The sequence below is a fragment of the Lineus longissimus genome, chromosome 1 (genome assembly GCF_910592395.1).
Source record: "Lineus longissimus chromosome 1, tnLinLong1.2, whole genome shotgun sequence".
NCBI lineage: Eukaryota > Metazoa > Nemertea > Pilidiophora > Heteronemertea > Lineidae > Lineus > Lineus longissimus.
In genome coordinates, this window is record NC_088308.1 from 23,694,142 (window position 1) to 23,710,067 (window position 15,926).

Here is a 15,926-nt window from a genome sequence, read left to right on the forward strand (position 1 = left end):
TTTTAAATAGGAAAAGCTTTTATTGTATATACAGTACAAATAACATGTGTTGAATGATATACTTGACTACATCAACTGTTGATTGACAAGGGTGGACACTGACTGATTGGGCAACACTGAACTCATGATCTGGGGGTGATGTGACAATGCATGCTATCCGATTTGTGATCCAGAGGATGATTAAAAAGGGGCTCGGCCTTGAATAGAGATTAAAATTATAGCCAACTTTTACCTGCCCGCATGATGGGTACTTTGCTTGTCAATGTAATGACCAGACTGAAGATCTTGAGCTATATGGCTAGGCAGTCTCATTTAGCTGTTTAATGGGATATTGATAAATTACTAAGTACATGCATGTAGTACCATAGTTTTGAATTTGTTTCTATGGCCTTTAATGTACCTTTTTCAAAATGGATGGTTGGAATTGTCAATAATACACAAATGGTACACATCATACATGTATGAGTCCAGAATATTCAGACATCATTTACATGGTCACAAACTCTTTTTTTTTTGCTTTTCTCCAGGCAAAAGAATTTTAGACTATTAATTTGTTCAGATGACTATAATAAACGCTTGGTTTATATTCTGGTAGAAACTACCATTTCGTACAGACGGGAGGTTGCACTTGAATAAGACAGGGAAAGTTGCCCCACGGCAATGAAGATGTTTTCCTAATGTCATTATAAGTGCGCTGCCATCTTTTTGCCTGGGAAAAGCCACAAAAGCAGTGTTGTCCTCTTCAGTATCAGTAAAGTGTTGTGCATTAGAATTATCATTACTATGTACATGTACACATAATCATACAGCTCCTAGGGAGGATGCAGACACAACGCAAATAATTTATGAACATAACACAAAAGGCCACAAATAATCGCAGAATATTAAAATGAACTTTTCCTAATATCCCGCTCAAAATCAATTTAGCATTCAGTCAATGAAACTTGTAGACCAATATATCGATACAAAAGAAGTGTCAAAAAGCATTCCTATTTTCAGTTGTGTTGAAAAAACTCAACATTTGTCCTTACATGGCCTTTCTAATGCCAAACTCAATAAAATACTTAAAACTAGAAGTCATTTTTGTCTTAACGCCTTCACCTGAATAAATTTCTCTTTTCCCTCTAGAATATAGTTTACCAATAAAACGCCTGTTAATAGTTCATTTTGGAGCATAAGACACATTCTTTGTAATAACTTTGTGATTTCTTTTTTTACATAAAAACCAAATAATTATGGCATATCGCATCAATAACTAAAAATACAGCAAACATAGATTAAAACCAGCTCTTTTCCCCCTCAAATCGCTTTTAAAAATACAGTCGTAAAGCCACAGTAAAGTTCTTCTAAGATGTAGTATAAAAAATTCAGCACCATGTTATGTAATACATTATCATTTATTGGTAATCAATGCAAAATATGCTCATTTGCAGATTGCGTACGCATTTATTGGTGATATAACGACAGCATGTTGTGCGCAAATGCAACATATGTGCTCGCAGCTAACTCATAGAGATAAGAAATTGGAACATATTTGGAGCAGTACGTAATTGCCATACTACAAGAATACATAAGCGAGCCAAAAAAACATCTCTGCCCATATTTTGTGATTTTGCTTTTGCTGCATATGATTATCACTCAAGAGGCCAAGCAAATAGTAGCTATGATGGTGTCTTGCTCATAAAAATCTTATGCCAGTGAAAATGCGCTGCACAGACCAATGAAGTATCAGTAGACTTAAATGGGCTAAACAATTAGGGGCTGTCTGCCACAAACACTTCTTCAAACCATCAGCTCTTGTTTTTATGAGAAACTTTTTTATGCACATTACAGCATGAATGAGGGTAAAAAGTCGCCTTAAATAATAAAGGGCTATCTGACACAAAGGAAGGGTGCGTGCGTGACACTAAAATGACATCCCATAAATGTACACTCAGAGACGCTTGATCCACATACTCCACAAGGACCAACGAACCGTCGCAACTATACAGCACATTAAGCTTATACCAAACTGTACACAATTTCATGTTGACCAGAAATATCATAATACCAGCCTTGTTCAAAGATGTGATGTTGAATAACTTATAAAATTTGACATGAAATGATGAGGACATGTCATAGGCATCAGAATATTTTCTCCTTATTTCCTCTATCATTAGGAAACACCATGCCTTTCTGACCCTTGCACCTTTTGAACGTATCTTGATGAAAGAAAGGCCTTACCAAGATTTTTACAGGGTGACCGAAAAAATTCAAATCATGAAGATGTCCTGGTGAACATCCACCCGGCAGTTACCACTACTTCTTTCAACAAGGCTGAATATGTTCCAGTAAACATACTCAAAAATGACAGTAGAAAAATTAACCCTTTCACACTACATATGATCATCACGGGTGCCAGTTAACTATACTTATCGATACATCTAACCGTTCCAGGAATTGTAAATGTATACCCAAAATATTGTTTTCCTGACTCCAGTATGAAAGGGTTAATCTGACTCTAGTATGAAAGGGTTAATATTTCTTTGCCTTTGCAGCCAAAATGGCAACAATCCCTTCTCATTAAGAATTCTTATTCTGTATTCTTATTTATAATTTCATTATATAAATAGCTTGTGAGTTTTCCACATTGTAATTATCCCACTTCTCTCATACATAATATAGGGTGTCTCAAGGAAGCCAGGAGTAATTTTCATTCACTTTCCAAACCGTCAAAAACGTTATTCAGTCCAGGATGGAACATTTAAAGTCTCGCATCACTAACATCTGTAAGAAATTTGCTAGCATTTGAATGCAATAATAACTTACCCCAACCAAGTGCAAAATTTACCAATTCAACACATAACTCCTAACTTACGGCGGACAGCAAATCTGTGAAATGTGTCCATGAAAATGTTGTCCAATTTCGACCCTGCCCGCCCTCCAACGATTATGCCTATACACACAACAGTCATATATCAGTATATCATAACGCTTCATCTGGATTGGAAATATATATAACTAATAAGTCAATAACCATTGAACACCCTTAAGTGAAGAATTGAATTTGGCTCCTTACATGGAAATCTTGACTCTCATTGTGTTGTATCATCTCATAATTTTCCCTGTAGAGAAACCTTGGAGGGTCAAGATGTGCACGGACAGCATTGAGCAAGTATAACTTCACTTTGCCACCAACAAAGTAGGATAAAGTGATGAAGGAAGTATAGTTTGTAAATCTCAGACAGTTTGTTAATGTGTCTAGTCTTTCAAAGGTCAGCAGATACGACATATGTTTATTTTTGACAAATACTGCAAACTTAGAAAATGTCCAAGCTCTAAGATCTGTTCAGCATGGAGATAATCTCAGGAGAAGTGCGAGTCTGCCAAAGTTTGAACAGTGAACAAGCCATTGAATTACTCTTTAGGACAACAAAACCACAACACCCAGCTTGTCACGTCGGCAGTTGATCATTATGCACCCTGTATATACTCATAAAACCTTTACGGCAAATAACACACGGCAGCAATTTATCAAATACAGTCGGTCATTCCGTATCATTAAATGACTTACTCTTTACCAATCTTTAAAACTGTCCAGCATTAGAAGTGGAACATTTCATTTGGCAATATGCTACTTGTTCTTGTTTTAAGTACTGTGTCTTGATTGCATCAATAGTTACAGAGCAATAACTGGTATATGTTCCTGGAAAACCTATTTTTGTTCCTGTATTTTCTACCCACATATTGGGCAAAAACTGATTGTCTCCTTCCAAATTCAGCTTTACCATTAAAAGTAGAACACCATGACCGAAATCTCAAGAAAATCTACTCAACCCAATGATATTCACAAATGCTGAAAACATCGCGCTTCAGAAAATCCTCAGAATATTGCGATATCAACATCTACAATTTGTCCAAATTGTAAAAATTTGTACTGGAACTCCTATAGTCTTAATCGTCGACCTTGACATGGATTATATTTGGGTTTCAGAAAATCCCGCTCAATACAGAATTCTTTCCATAGTCACTGAATATTTGCTCAACTTGCGTGCATTGTAGTGAAATCCGATGTTACAGGTCATTAACAATGTTCCTTAAAACGAACTCCCCATCCTGCACTTATTATTCCAAGTTGTTGCAATTTCTAGTCTTGGCTGTTTAGCCTTGAAACTGAGCACCACCAAGATATGTCAACTTGGTTATTGAGAATCCATAAAAAACAACCAATTGACACACCGTAAACAATTGCATCACTGGCTTCAGACTCGGCAGCACCCCTTATTGTCCAGGTGCCACTTTACTAAGTTCTATAACCACGAGCCCATATCTTTTTCGATAATAGCAACACAGTCTACGCGTCCCATAATTCTCAGATAGTTCATTAGTTCCATTAACGCACAATCGTCACGATGTCTGGCTTCCCACAAATCGAGGATGCATTCGGTTGGACTGGATTTCGTGGCAAAGAAGTTGATGTATCTATCTACGCCTAACTGGTGGGCTAACATTCTCCAATCAGTACCTCTCATATTCGGGGGATCCAAAAATGCACCCAGCTTGGCCTTGACGGAGCATGGAATCCTGGAATCGAAAAAAAAAGTATATATGAAAATTGTCAGACAATACTTTGAATTAGTGCCGTGATCAGCAGAAGTTGCAAGTTATACGCATTCAAATTAGTAGTAACTTTACAGAAGTTTTATATCGGATTTGAAATCTGGATATTTTATTCCAATTTCTGCTGATCGTAGCCCTGATTCAAAGTTCTCATAGGAGTATTAACTGAAGAAAAGAATATAAGATTGAAAATTGTGCAAGAGTCAATTTTGTCAGTAATTGTGATAAAATTTTTTTAGGGTGGGACATATCATACATGTGTAAAATTTAGTTTCTAAAAGGGTACCATGCATTCAGTATTGGTTTTATTTTAGTGGGTAACAACTCAAATCAATGATTGTTTTTCTGACCGAACATTTTGCACCAGTTGTGAATTGATGTAAATTCTATCTGTGTTTTGATGTGATTTTGATGTGATTTAGGTCATCATGATGTACTTTCTGAGCTATTTTCTCATTCAGAAACCTTTTTAAAAACTCTTTTCTGATACGACAACTGGCTTTGTTTGTCTAAACCTACCTGAACGCTGGCTTAGGTGAATCTAATGCCACCCTGGACCCCCCTGAGCTTTTGGTTAATGTTGTGACTGTGGATGACCTCTGATGATGGACTGGCTTGATCAATGTACTGTTGCTGATGAGATGGATCTGAAACACCGGGAAACTAGAGGTCAGGAGGCTGCGGGATGCTATGCCGGGTTGGGACAGGCTAAGCAATGTCTAATGAAGCATTTTTGGCAAAAAGTAACGTCAGTTATCAACTGGTGGTTCTGTTACCCCAACTCTTGAAAGAAGGAACCAGGCATGTGAATAACGCACATATTTAAAAGGACGTTACTTTAGACCAGTATAGGTGCCGATTATATGCCCTAGCTATCATTTTGTGATTAGTAGCTTTCATGCGGTGCAAGAGGTTTTTTTTAAAGTAGCTCAAGTCTAAAAACAGCATGCATGAACATTAGTATATTATTGCTGCACATATGTTTTATAAGAACACAATATAATAGAATTTGATGATGCCCTTCGTTAGAATTCCCCGAGTCCTCAAATGATGTCCTTCTCAAATTATGTTCTCTTTTTTCAAGAGAGAAATCTTCTCTTAGGTCTTTGGTGATGTCTAATGTTCTAAAGTCGTAAACACCAACACAGTTCCTCTCAAAACCATGCATCCACTTTGCATAATATCCAAACCCTGGAACCCCGAGTACTAATCTTTTGTATCACACATTTCACTTTTTTCACAGAATATCAGAATACCTCAATTTATAGTACCGGTAGTTGAAAATTTGATTTAAAATATTGTGCGTGATGATGATCTTACCTCTTTGAGATTGCAGTTGATATTTAGCACCTGGCGATTGGTGAGTATTCCCTTCTGATAAACCTGGATCAGGCAACCAAGTTTCTGTTGGTTTCGCTCCACGTGTTCCAGTGAGAATGAACAGTGCAAATTGTTCTGGTTTCCACTCCAGATATGCCGGAACGGGATTTCCTAAAATGAAAAGAAGGTTTCCAGTGAAAAAAAGTTTTTTTATGACTAAAGCTATTTGATCTGTGAATAAAGTGTGTCTTCTAACATCCTGGCTGGATTGTAATGATATTGTTAGTGATGCACTGCAGTTTCAAACCTTTCAAAAGTCAGCCAGCAATTTCAGATCACATCAAGATGCACAGGATAGAAAACTAAGTTCAGTTTGAGCTGCTGCCATTGAACAAAGAATCAAAGATGACAAAGCCAAAATTTCTGCAACAAAACTCCCAAAGCCGCTAGGTGACGATATTGGGTCAAGCCCATGGCAATGCATACAGAGAAGAGACAGTGAAGACCAACTTAACCAAAGTTGTCCAAGGCATTTGTGAATCGATACATTTGGAAGCAAGCCTTTTAGCAGTCCTTCTCGCCTAACAATTATCACAATTTTGTTGGTGAGAATGGGCAAGCACATAAAGCCTTCATAAGATACAGCATCTTGGAAGTATGGGCTAGAACAGCCCTCTCCATAATGGGCATAAAGCATACACTAGCTGCTGTCCGCTATACCTTATAAGTACACTGATACTGTATGTTCTGAAATCATAGTATTTAAACAATCTCAAGTTTGAAGACAAATTGTTCAAATGAATATTGTCAGCACATTTCATGTCTACATTACTTATTTATATGCCAAATTAAGCATGTTTCCAATCCATCCTGCCATGCATGCTTTGGAACTGACAGCAGGTCTTCTTTGCAGCCTGCATTCTTAGGCATATGGGGTTCAAAATCAAATGTCCTGAAGACCGCTGACGTACCTGATAGTTGGCAGCAATTCTGCTCCTCCATCCAGGGAAGAGTTCCTCTATCGTAAGACAAAGATTGAAACCACCATCTTGGAAATGAACCTGTTTCGGCTTCTCTAGTAGCTTCCCACCTAGTTTGTTTTCGACTACAACAACACTCTGAAACAGATAAAAGAATGTTCATCAATGAGAGAAGACTTCAAAAACAGACGAAATTTATCCACACATACTGGTCTCAATAAGTTACGTTTTAATGATTTAATGACCTTATAGCACATTGTTTCTTAGATTGTAAGGTGCCTTTGAGCAATTTGTTGATAAAGGCACCTAAAAATATGTTTAAATAATAATACTTTTAAAAAATAGCGTACATAATATCACACCATCAAAACTTCAACATTTTGTTTTATCATCTTTTGCAACAAAATCTTTTTCCTAATTACCTGCAGAGCATCTGGCGTGTCCTCAATCACATAAACCCTTATACTGTAATCTATGGATGAAGGGACAGGGGGCGCAAACGCAGCTAACCGCAGAATCTTCACGCCTTTTCCACCAGGGGACGATTCACCGATTAACGTATATCGGGTCAGGTAGTCTGTGACGTAATGGCATTGTCCTTGGTCAAGCTGGCAGTAGCCAGGCGTGTTGATCGTCTCTTGGCCAAGAGTTACCATCGGCTGAAAGAGGAAAATCATAGCTCTAACGATTTTTCTTAAACGAACAACTCTACTCTGAAAGAGCAACAAATGCATAGATGTGGCATAAGACTTTGTGTATTTGTCGTGCAGTTTTTCATTTTTATCACAGGTGGCATGACCTGTCATGTTCGGTTTGGGTCCTTTGATCCGAACTGAAGACACAATCAGATGAAAAGATGAAATGGTCCAGGTACCATGTGCTCAGCTCGGGTAATGTAATGCCTGTCATTTGCAGTGGATATGGGGAGAACAGTTTCATGCTGCATCTGTACGACATCAACAACTACATTGGCAGTGTTTTATTGGTTATGACATGTCTAGATATCAATTATAACAATATATCATTTGTGTCATTTTTGGATGGATTTTCAGGGCAAACACTACAGCGCTACTGCCAATACTACTTGAGCATCTGGGCCCCGGATTCAATCTTACCTGCCAAATCGGTGGCTCATCATACGGCGTCTCGCTGTTATAGACAGTCAGCAACCAATCACTCTGTTTAAGACTAGCACAATGTGGGAAAGTTATGATGGCGGGTTTCTTTAGGGGAAGGCCCTGCGGTCCCATTAGGATGACAGGGCTCAGCACAGTTTGGTGGTCTGTACACTTGGGCCGGTCTTTGTCATCTCGGGAGACGGCCAAGAACACTTCCTCACTTCGGCCCTTGGGGAGAGCATTCTCAGGAATCACGAGGCTGACACCTAAAACACAGAGAAGACAATAGATTCATCCCAGGAAGACTGCCTTTTCTCACAAACTGTGTCAGCGGAATGTGCTGATCAAGAACTTTCCAAGGAATGGTCATGTCAATATGTTTTTATCTTTCCTTAAGTTTTAGGGCCAAAACTATTTCCAGATTGTCGATGGAAAAATCTGATATTCTAAGCAGTATGTTAATCCATAATTTCAGAGGAATCTTTCAGTGGAAACAAAGGGTTAGAGCTAGAATTGAGTGTTGCCCTTGCAAGCTTATGTCTTCATTAAATCAAATTTAAAAAGTGTTTTTTCTTACCAGAATCGGGCAGCACCAGCCTGGCTCCAGCACTTGTGACATTAGCCCATGTAATACACTCAATATCAATATTACTCGGGACATTTGCTGATATGATAGACAGGCGATTTGTTGCGTTCACATCTGACTCGTACACTGACTGTGGCCGAGAACCAGTGGTTGAAGACTTCAATGAATGTTTGGACTCTTTTCTAGGTAACGAATTGTAGTGCATTTGTTCATTGGGCGAATCCAGGAGAAGTGATTTGACATGGTTTTTATTCTGGAGCGGTGGTACACAGACAGTGTTTACTGCTGGCAACATTGGTAGCTTTTCCATCGATCCGATGTGATTGTTGTTGGGCGTGTCTAGGGCATTGTGGTTCGGGATGGTCACGACTGTCTGGGTCAAGTCAGGCTGGGTGGAGATCAACTCTTGCTGTCCTTTTGTGAGCTTCTTCTCGTCTCCTCGAGATAGGTTGATATCTGGCAATATGAAGGAGTAACATGAGGAAAGAACTGTAGGAAACCTATTGGCATTAAGAAAACATAGTCACAAACAAGGCGATAATTAATGGGGAATACAGTGGAAAAAGTATATGATTTTAAACTCCTGGTGACTGCCTGAGTGGCAGTTCCATCGAGACTGCCTGACGCACATTCACTATTGCCACAGCAACGAAGATTTGCAAAATTGATTACACAGACTGCTAATTACTGGATTTTCCAAAGGTGTCAGGAAGGTGCTGACAAGAAAACAAACTGACTAAATTTTTGTCAGTCAGGTTGTTCATCAACATCACAAAAGTCTCGGAAGATGAAAAAGTCAATTTCAAAAACCAACAATTTTTTTGAAAAAGATAACAAACATGTTCACTGTCATTTCTCTGTCATTTAGACAATTCATCGAGTACACAGCGAGACACCTAAATCAGGTGTGACAAAAAAACTGACAGAAATTACTTCAGGTAGAACTTTTTTGCTCATCAACTGAGCTTCAGCCATCAACGTTGGGTGAAAACATTTCATTTAGGACAAATTGAAAATGTGAGAGAGAATAAAAACTTCCCAATCAGACGATCAACTCCACAATTAGGTGAGGTGAAAAAATAGAGGAAAAAAATTGGGTTTCGACATACTTCTCGACCTACCTGACCCGTTCATGTAACGGTCATCGTAGACACCTGATGAATGTTTCCTCCTAACCAAGAATACGATGATGATGAGGACTGTGATGAAGACTGCCAGACAAACAAACAGGCCGACATACAGCGCGATGTTCTCTTTACCCCAGATGGAACTGGCAACTGCAAAGATAGAAGCACATGAAGGGTTATATTTGAGACAAGGTAGACCAACAAAGACACGAGCATTAGTAAGGTGTGTGGGATTGGGGATAGAAAGCGGTGACAAAGAGTGAATAGATATCACATGTCCTGAAACACATTTCCTCAGCCGAGTCCCCTCACTTGCCAATACTGGTAGAGTAGTAGTGTGATTGCTCGAGAGAATAGACATCACATGTCCTGCGTGATTGCTCGGACACTCAGATCATAACCACGATCAGAGGTATCAAGTATATCACAGACAAACCATTAGCACATCTCCTGATCACACGCAGAGCATCCAATGCGGCTTTCTTTCACCAAAGTGAGGAATCATGTTCCTGCTACACAAATGCTGCCTTTTTTTACTTATCTTCCTCAGAACTGGCTTACAGATCACATCTAACCGATACAACTGTTCAAAAGTTGGTAAAAACTAAATGGTCCATCAATCAAATCTGTCAGGAAAAAATAATATCACACGACTGTACAATTAATTAACTTTCGCCAGACCTTCTTTCTACCTCCAGGGATTGACCCTGATTGGTCAAACATATTATCAGAATTACGCAGAGATGAAAGCATTTCAAAAACATCGTTTAATAATGATGCACCAATGATGCACCAGCCTATCTTCGGAAATTGGTTGGCAAATCTGTCTGATTAGGCGTGAGCAGCCACATCAAAGGTGTGAGGCAGGTCAATTAAGAGACAATTAATATCACAGCAGCAGGAGTGGTTTGACTGGCTGCATCAGGTTTGACTCATGACATTGATGAAGACTGCATGAACACTATCTTGATGCTGATTTTTGAGTCGGAGGCACTTTATATAACTGACTGGTCAGGCAGCTCTGATGTGGCTTAGCTGGAACCATTCTCTTAGAAGAACTAGCAGGCAATAACTAAAGAAAAACATAACAGGACCATTCATTGGTTCCTCACTGCACAGTACCTTCCCATACAAGATTACTATTCGAGCAACCTGATAGTTCAGCTCATTTATGAACGAATTCCCTGTGCATTAGTCCACAAGACAAAGCTTTTCGCTGTACACAGCCAACACACCAAAGATGAGCTATAGTGGACCACGTTGTCATGACTGTTTGAAGATTATTTTCATCATCAGAGCAGCATTGAGGACGTCACCACGGTCAAGCCTCATCATCAGCAACTCTGATGAAGCCAGGATAAGCACCGCAGAACAAATCATGTCTTAATCATTCAGAGATAATCAGCTTTCCTCTGTCGATGTCAATGCAGACAAAGGGACTTGGTGGGATCTCGTGATCGTTCATGACGAGTCCCGACACTAATTGCAACAAAAAGTGACCGTTAGAGATGTTTTTCAGGATATTAAAAAGATGCATCAGACATGTGATGAGCTAAGAGATTGGGATGTAGAAATAATGACTCGAACAGGACTTTGGCCAAATTTGTGTTGAAGAAATCAAGGTTATTTTGACTGCTCATCTTAGCACAATACCATTTCTTTCAGCAAAGTTTCTTGATGCCTTAGTACACTGCATATAGCGTAGCATACCCATCAAAGGACAGTTAATTTATAAAAGTCGATATTCGTCTCATTAAACTAGAGTCACTATTTCATATTAAGATGCTGCTCCTCGATTACAGAAGAGTAATTAGCAGCTTCAACATGTGGTAATTAGCAAAACTGCAAGAATGTGAAATATTTCCAATCATCGTAAATTTGAAGCCTCAGCAATGCGGTTGGAATTGGCCATATCGAGTGAATCCAATGAAAGCCATTATATAGAATCACTTGCCGCTGTGCCAAATGGTGGTGAAGCAAGGAAAGAAAGACTTCTGGGTCTAGCGGGACCAGGATTGATCAAGATCCAATGACTCACGATACGATACATGAAAGTTCTGCGGGGGCCCAGTGTTCTTGAAGGAACCTGATGCTTTAGATCGTGTTGCGCTGACTTTTGTAATTTGTAGTTTGTGATCTGTCCAATGACGCATTTATGGCCACAGGCAAGGAGGATGGTTTTATACTCGGTGTTGGTCGTTTTTGTTGTTATCTCAATGAATCATAGAAAATATTGCTCTGGTATTTGAAACATTTTTCAAAAAAATATGCTCCCAGGCAACTGATCAGGGGGTATCAATGGTGATTGCTGTTAACAGGTGATATTTCAAAGCAGAAGACTAGTCATTCATTACATTGCTTGGGGACTTCTTTCAAATCAACATCCTCAGAACAAGGAAAGCATCAAATGCTGTTTGCTTTGGGTGACTTCTCCCAGCCAGGAGACAGGAAATAATGAAGCATCAAGTTTTATTTCAAAGTTCGATTTCATGAGTTTTTTCGGTTTCGGGTAACTTTATTTTAGGCATAACAAGGTAATTGTGTTGTAAACATTGAGGAAACATTGAGGACACAACTTCTTCCCAGAAAGGCAACCAACTGCTTATACATGCTTCCCGAAATTGGTGGCTTGCATTGGAACTAACGTTTTCCCCCTTGTCCGTCATCAAAGGCATTCAAGTGTGTTAGTCAACCATGACTATCTCCTCTGTCCCTCCACCATAAGGCCTTGTTTCCCCTTATGACATCACTAATTCGGACACTCAGCGCCCCATTTCTGGAAAGGTGTATAGTCTGATGTGTTTTAGAAAATGATACCTCTCTGTGGGTGAGACTGTCATTTGCCCAAAATCTCACATACAACCTCTGTTTTGGCCTAGCTCCACCCTCACTGTGTTCAGTCTCCACTTCAGAATCACTTCCTTAAACTAAAAGTGAGGAAATCTTTACTTCCACTCCAGTTGTCAATATGATGTCCAACATGAAAATTCAGATTGGGAATTAATGGTTCATCCTCTGCATAGCAAACAGCAACTATCAGTGTCAGACAAAAGCCCAGTCTGTTGCTGTCAGACCAGACAAAGTCCCTCATCGCACCACCCATCATCTGTTGCAGAATGCCATCAACCGCATCACACACGTCAATTTGCCGGAAATCCCCACGGACAATATTATATTAACAAATTCATCAGAGATGATACGTAATATTGTTAAGGAAGTTCCTATTACACGCTGATTACGAGTCGAAATCATTGAAGGAAAAAGTCTCTGCGGACTATGGCTATTTGTTGGGATGAGTCACTACGCTCCCCTCCCTTTGTGGTGTCAATTTGAACCAACATTCTCATTGATTTTTGCACCTGTTACGCAATATCGCTGTCCACCAAGGGACTGAGAGGAAAAAGTAATTACTGAACTAATTAACACTAATTTGATGCCAATCAAGCAGGTGTCAAGAAAACACCTAAGCAACAACCTTTCACACCGTAGAATGAAGAGGCAATGTCGACCGAAAGGAAATCGAAAGAACTTAATAAGAAAATCAACACAAAATGTATAAGTTTTTAAACATTGAAAAGAAATTTGCAAATTTGTTTTTTTACTTGTGTTCTGCTGATCAGGTGGGACTTTCGTGTCAATCAGACTCCTTTCATCTTATGCATGATTCAGCGTAAGACAAAACCTTCCTTCCCATGAAGGTGTCCATCCGTAATTAGAAACACATGATATTTCGAGGTAAAGACATGGGTGTGACAAGCCTCAAGACTTAACAAAGACACATCTTCAAGGGATTATCCTACATGACTCACAACTTCCAAAGTTGGAGAAGTTTTCCTACAAAATTAATTAGTATCTTCTACTACAACATCAATGCAAAGAGTATAAACTCAGTTTTTCACTTAAAATGATTGCAATTTTTTGTAAGAGGACTGTATTTTGCAAACATCAGGCATCAAATATGTCAGTTTTGCATTAGTCATGTTGTCACCCCTAAGGCAATAGCTATCATAGATGAAAAATGAAAAGCCTTTTTGTTATGACCAGCTGCAATAAACCTGCATGATGTGATACAGTCCTGTGTGGTTTTTGCAGTTGATGCATAATTGCAACCATATTGCTATTCCATCCTCCTGTCCCTTCAAGAGCCAAACCAAAAGCTGACAGCTTATAGAAGCTAGCCTACTGGATCACACATTAGTCATTTGAACCCTCCAGGGCCAGCCAGTAATAGACATTACTATCAGTTTAAGTAAAGACCAGAGAATGGCAAGTATTATCATTAAACATTAGTCAGTCTCCCAAAACCCTGGGGTAGCATTCGAAACAAAAGCCGATACATCTTCAACCCTGTGGTTATAGTGTCACAGATCCCCGAGTGTCTGGTTGCATGACGTTACACCACAAGCAACAACTTACTCAGTATTTTGGTTTTTAGTACTTCAATATCATCATCGTTGAATTGGACATGCATATCGGTAATTGCCTTTTAGGGAAATGGGCACTGCTGCTGCTCGGTACGTACATTTCGAACCAAGTCTACTTGGCTGACCACTAGCTCAAAAGGCTGGGTTGCCAGTTTCTGTAGATGAAGAATCTGGGCATATCACTTTTACAGGACTTAGGAATTTCCACTTATGATTCTAGTGACATGTGCAAACTTCGTTTCAAGGTGCATGCAACGTTTGACGGGTCCCAAACTCTTCGTGATGACAAGATAATAGACCGTGCTCATCTCCTGTGTTTATCATCGGTAATTACTTAATGCTCCCTTTCCTGGGTACCTCTTATGCTTCTACCTGATTGGCTTAATGCACCAGGCGTATCTCCGTGATTATTACGTGACAATCCTGCAGCGGAAATGAGGCCCCCCTCAGGAGATGTGCCCTCCGGCCAATCATGAGAAGAGATTTAATCAAGTTGGATGGATATTTTTTATTCGTTGCTTTGCCTGTGACGTGAGCGGTTAATGAGAAATGAAAATGATATCTTGAGACAATGACAACTTTCTGCCAACAGGCAGGATATACTGTGATTGGCTGCTTGATTAGATACAACACTACTTCATATATTTCAAGCATCTCAATTCCCATCAGTTTGTTCCCATTATAGGTTTTCCTAGAGATTGTGTCTGCCCTCCCTTTTCCTGGCTACCGCTATTTTAATAAAAAGTTAACCAATATTTAGCAGAATCAAATTTGGTTTGTTGGCAATGGATCCATCTCACAGGGAAAAGAGGGACGTAGCTTTTGTAATTATTCAATGGACACCCCTTCTTGACCATCTAGAAAGTTTGGGACCCGTGTCTCACTTTCTCAAGTCGTGAATTTGGTTAAGAGAAGAAGGGAGAAGGAGTCAGATGGATAGAAACGTATTTGTGTTTAACATGGTACGACATATTGTCTAGACCATCTGCACATAAAAATGAGTGTCTTGTTAGTGAAGGAGTTGTCTAAAGTTACAAACATGTGTTCAAACCAGGAAAGTTTGCTTAGCTCATCCCAGGTGAGCACCTGATAATGATGTAGCCAGGTAGGGTGCTCTTTAACTGAGCAAACACCGCCAAATGTCACATGCAGTTGAACATGTCCATTGGGAACAGAATCTGCAGGAGATCTGATCAGGAATGATACAGCAATTCTAGCCTGTGCTTGATACCATAGGAAAGTGCGTTAATGAGATAACAGAGAGTTTCTTACCTTCTCTTGAAATTTCCATGTCATCTGAAAAGACCCAATAAGAAATATTCATTAGTGAACATGAAGAGTTAAGTAAGGGGTCGTGGAATATATTTTAGTATGCAGTTATGTGGAAAAGAATCCACGCAGAAGTAATTTTTCCAGTACTGCACACTGTCATTTGTAAATAGGTTTAGGAAAATAAGATTTTGAAGGGAAATGAAGCTAACAATCCTAGAAAATTTTCACTTCATCCCCCATTTTTTATCCAAACTGAGTCATTGCAAATGTTTTACCAAGTCATAAACCTTGCTGGGACTGGAAGGTAACGTCATTGACGGGCCATGTTTAAGTCTATCAAGTCGAAGTAATCTTCTTTTCAATTGTTGAAACCTCACAGAGCACGGAGCGTTTTGATATCTGTGGTAAATCTGTGAGTGTGAGTCACAGGTCGGATCTAAGCCGAAGTTTACAATGGAACATGTCCCCAAACGTCAAATTCTCAATGAGATCACGGGAAC

The 15,926-nt window shown here is 39.3% G+C and overlaps 1 protein-coding gene across 8 annotated transcripts in view; it reads right to left on the minus strand.

The window, feature by feature from the left end:
• LOC135493250 (netrin receptor UNC5C-like) overlaps positions 1-15,926 on the minus strand; it is a 271,616-nt gene continuing 255,690 nt past the window's right edge. For 6 of the 8 annotated variants that reach the window (XM_064780390.1, XM_064780445.1, XM_064780424.1 and 3 more), the window contains 9 exons: positions 15,427-15,450; positions 9,713-9,880; positions 8,595-9,059; positions 8,015-8,283; positions 7,322-7,558; positions 6,891-7,037; positions 5,920-6,090; positions 5,119-5,246; positions 1-4,563 (listed from right to left, as the gene is read on the minus strand). In XM_064780390.1, the coding sequence (XP_064636460.1) occupies positions 4,290-4,563; positions 5,119-5,246; positions 5,920-6,090; positions 6,891-7,037; positions 7,322-7,558; positions 8,015-8,283; positions 8,595-9,059; positions 9,713-9,880; positions 15,427-15,450 (1,883 nt within the window). In that variant the 3' untranslated portion in view covers positions 1-4,289. The remainder of the gene's footprint in view (positions 4,564-5,118; positions 5,247-5,919; positions 6,091-6,890; positions 7,038-7,321; positions 7,559-8,014; positions 8,284-8,594; positions 9,060-9,712; positions 9,881-15,426; positions 15,451-15,926) is intronic. The other 2 variants (XM_064780434.1, XM_064780457.1) reach the window with 2 other exon arrangements.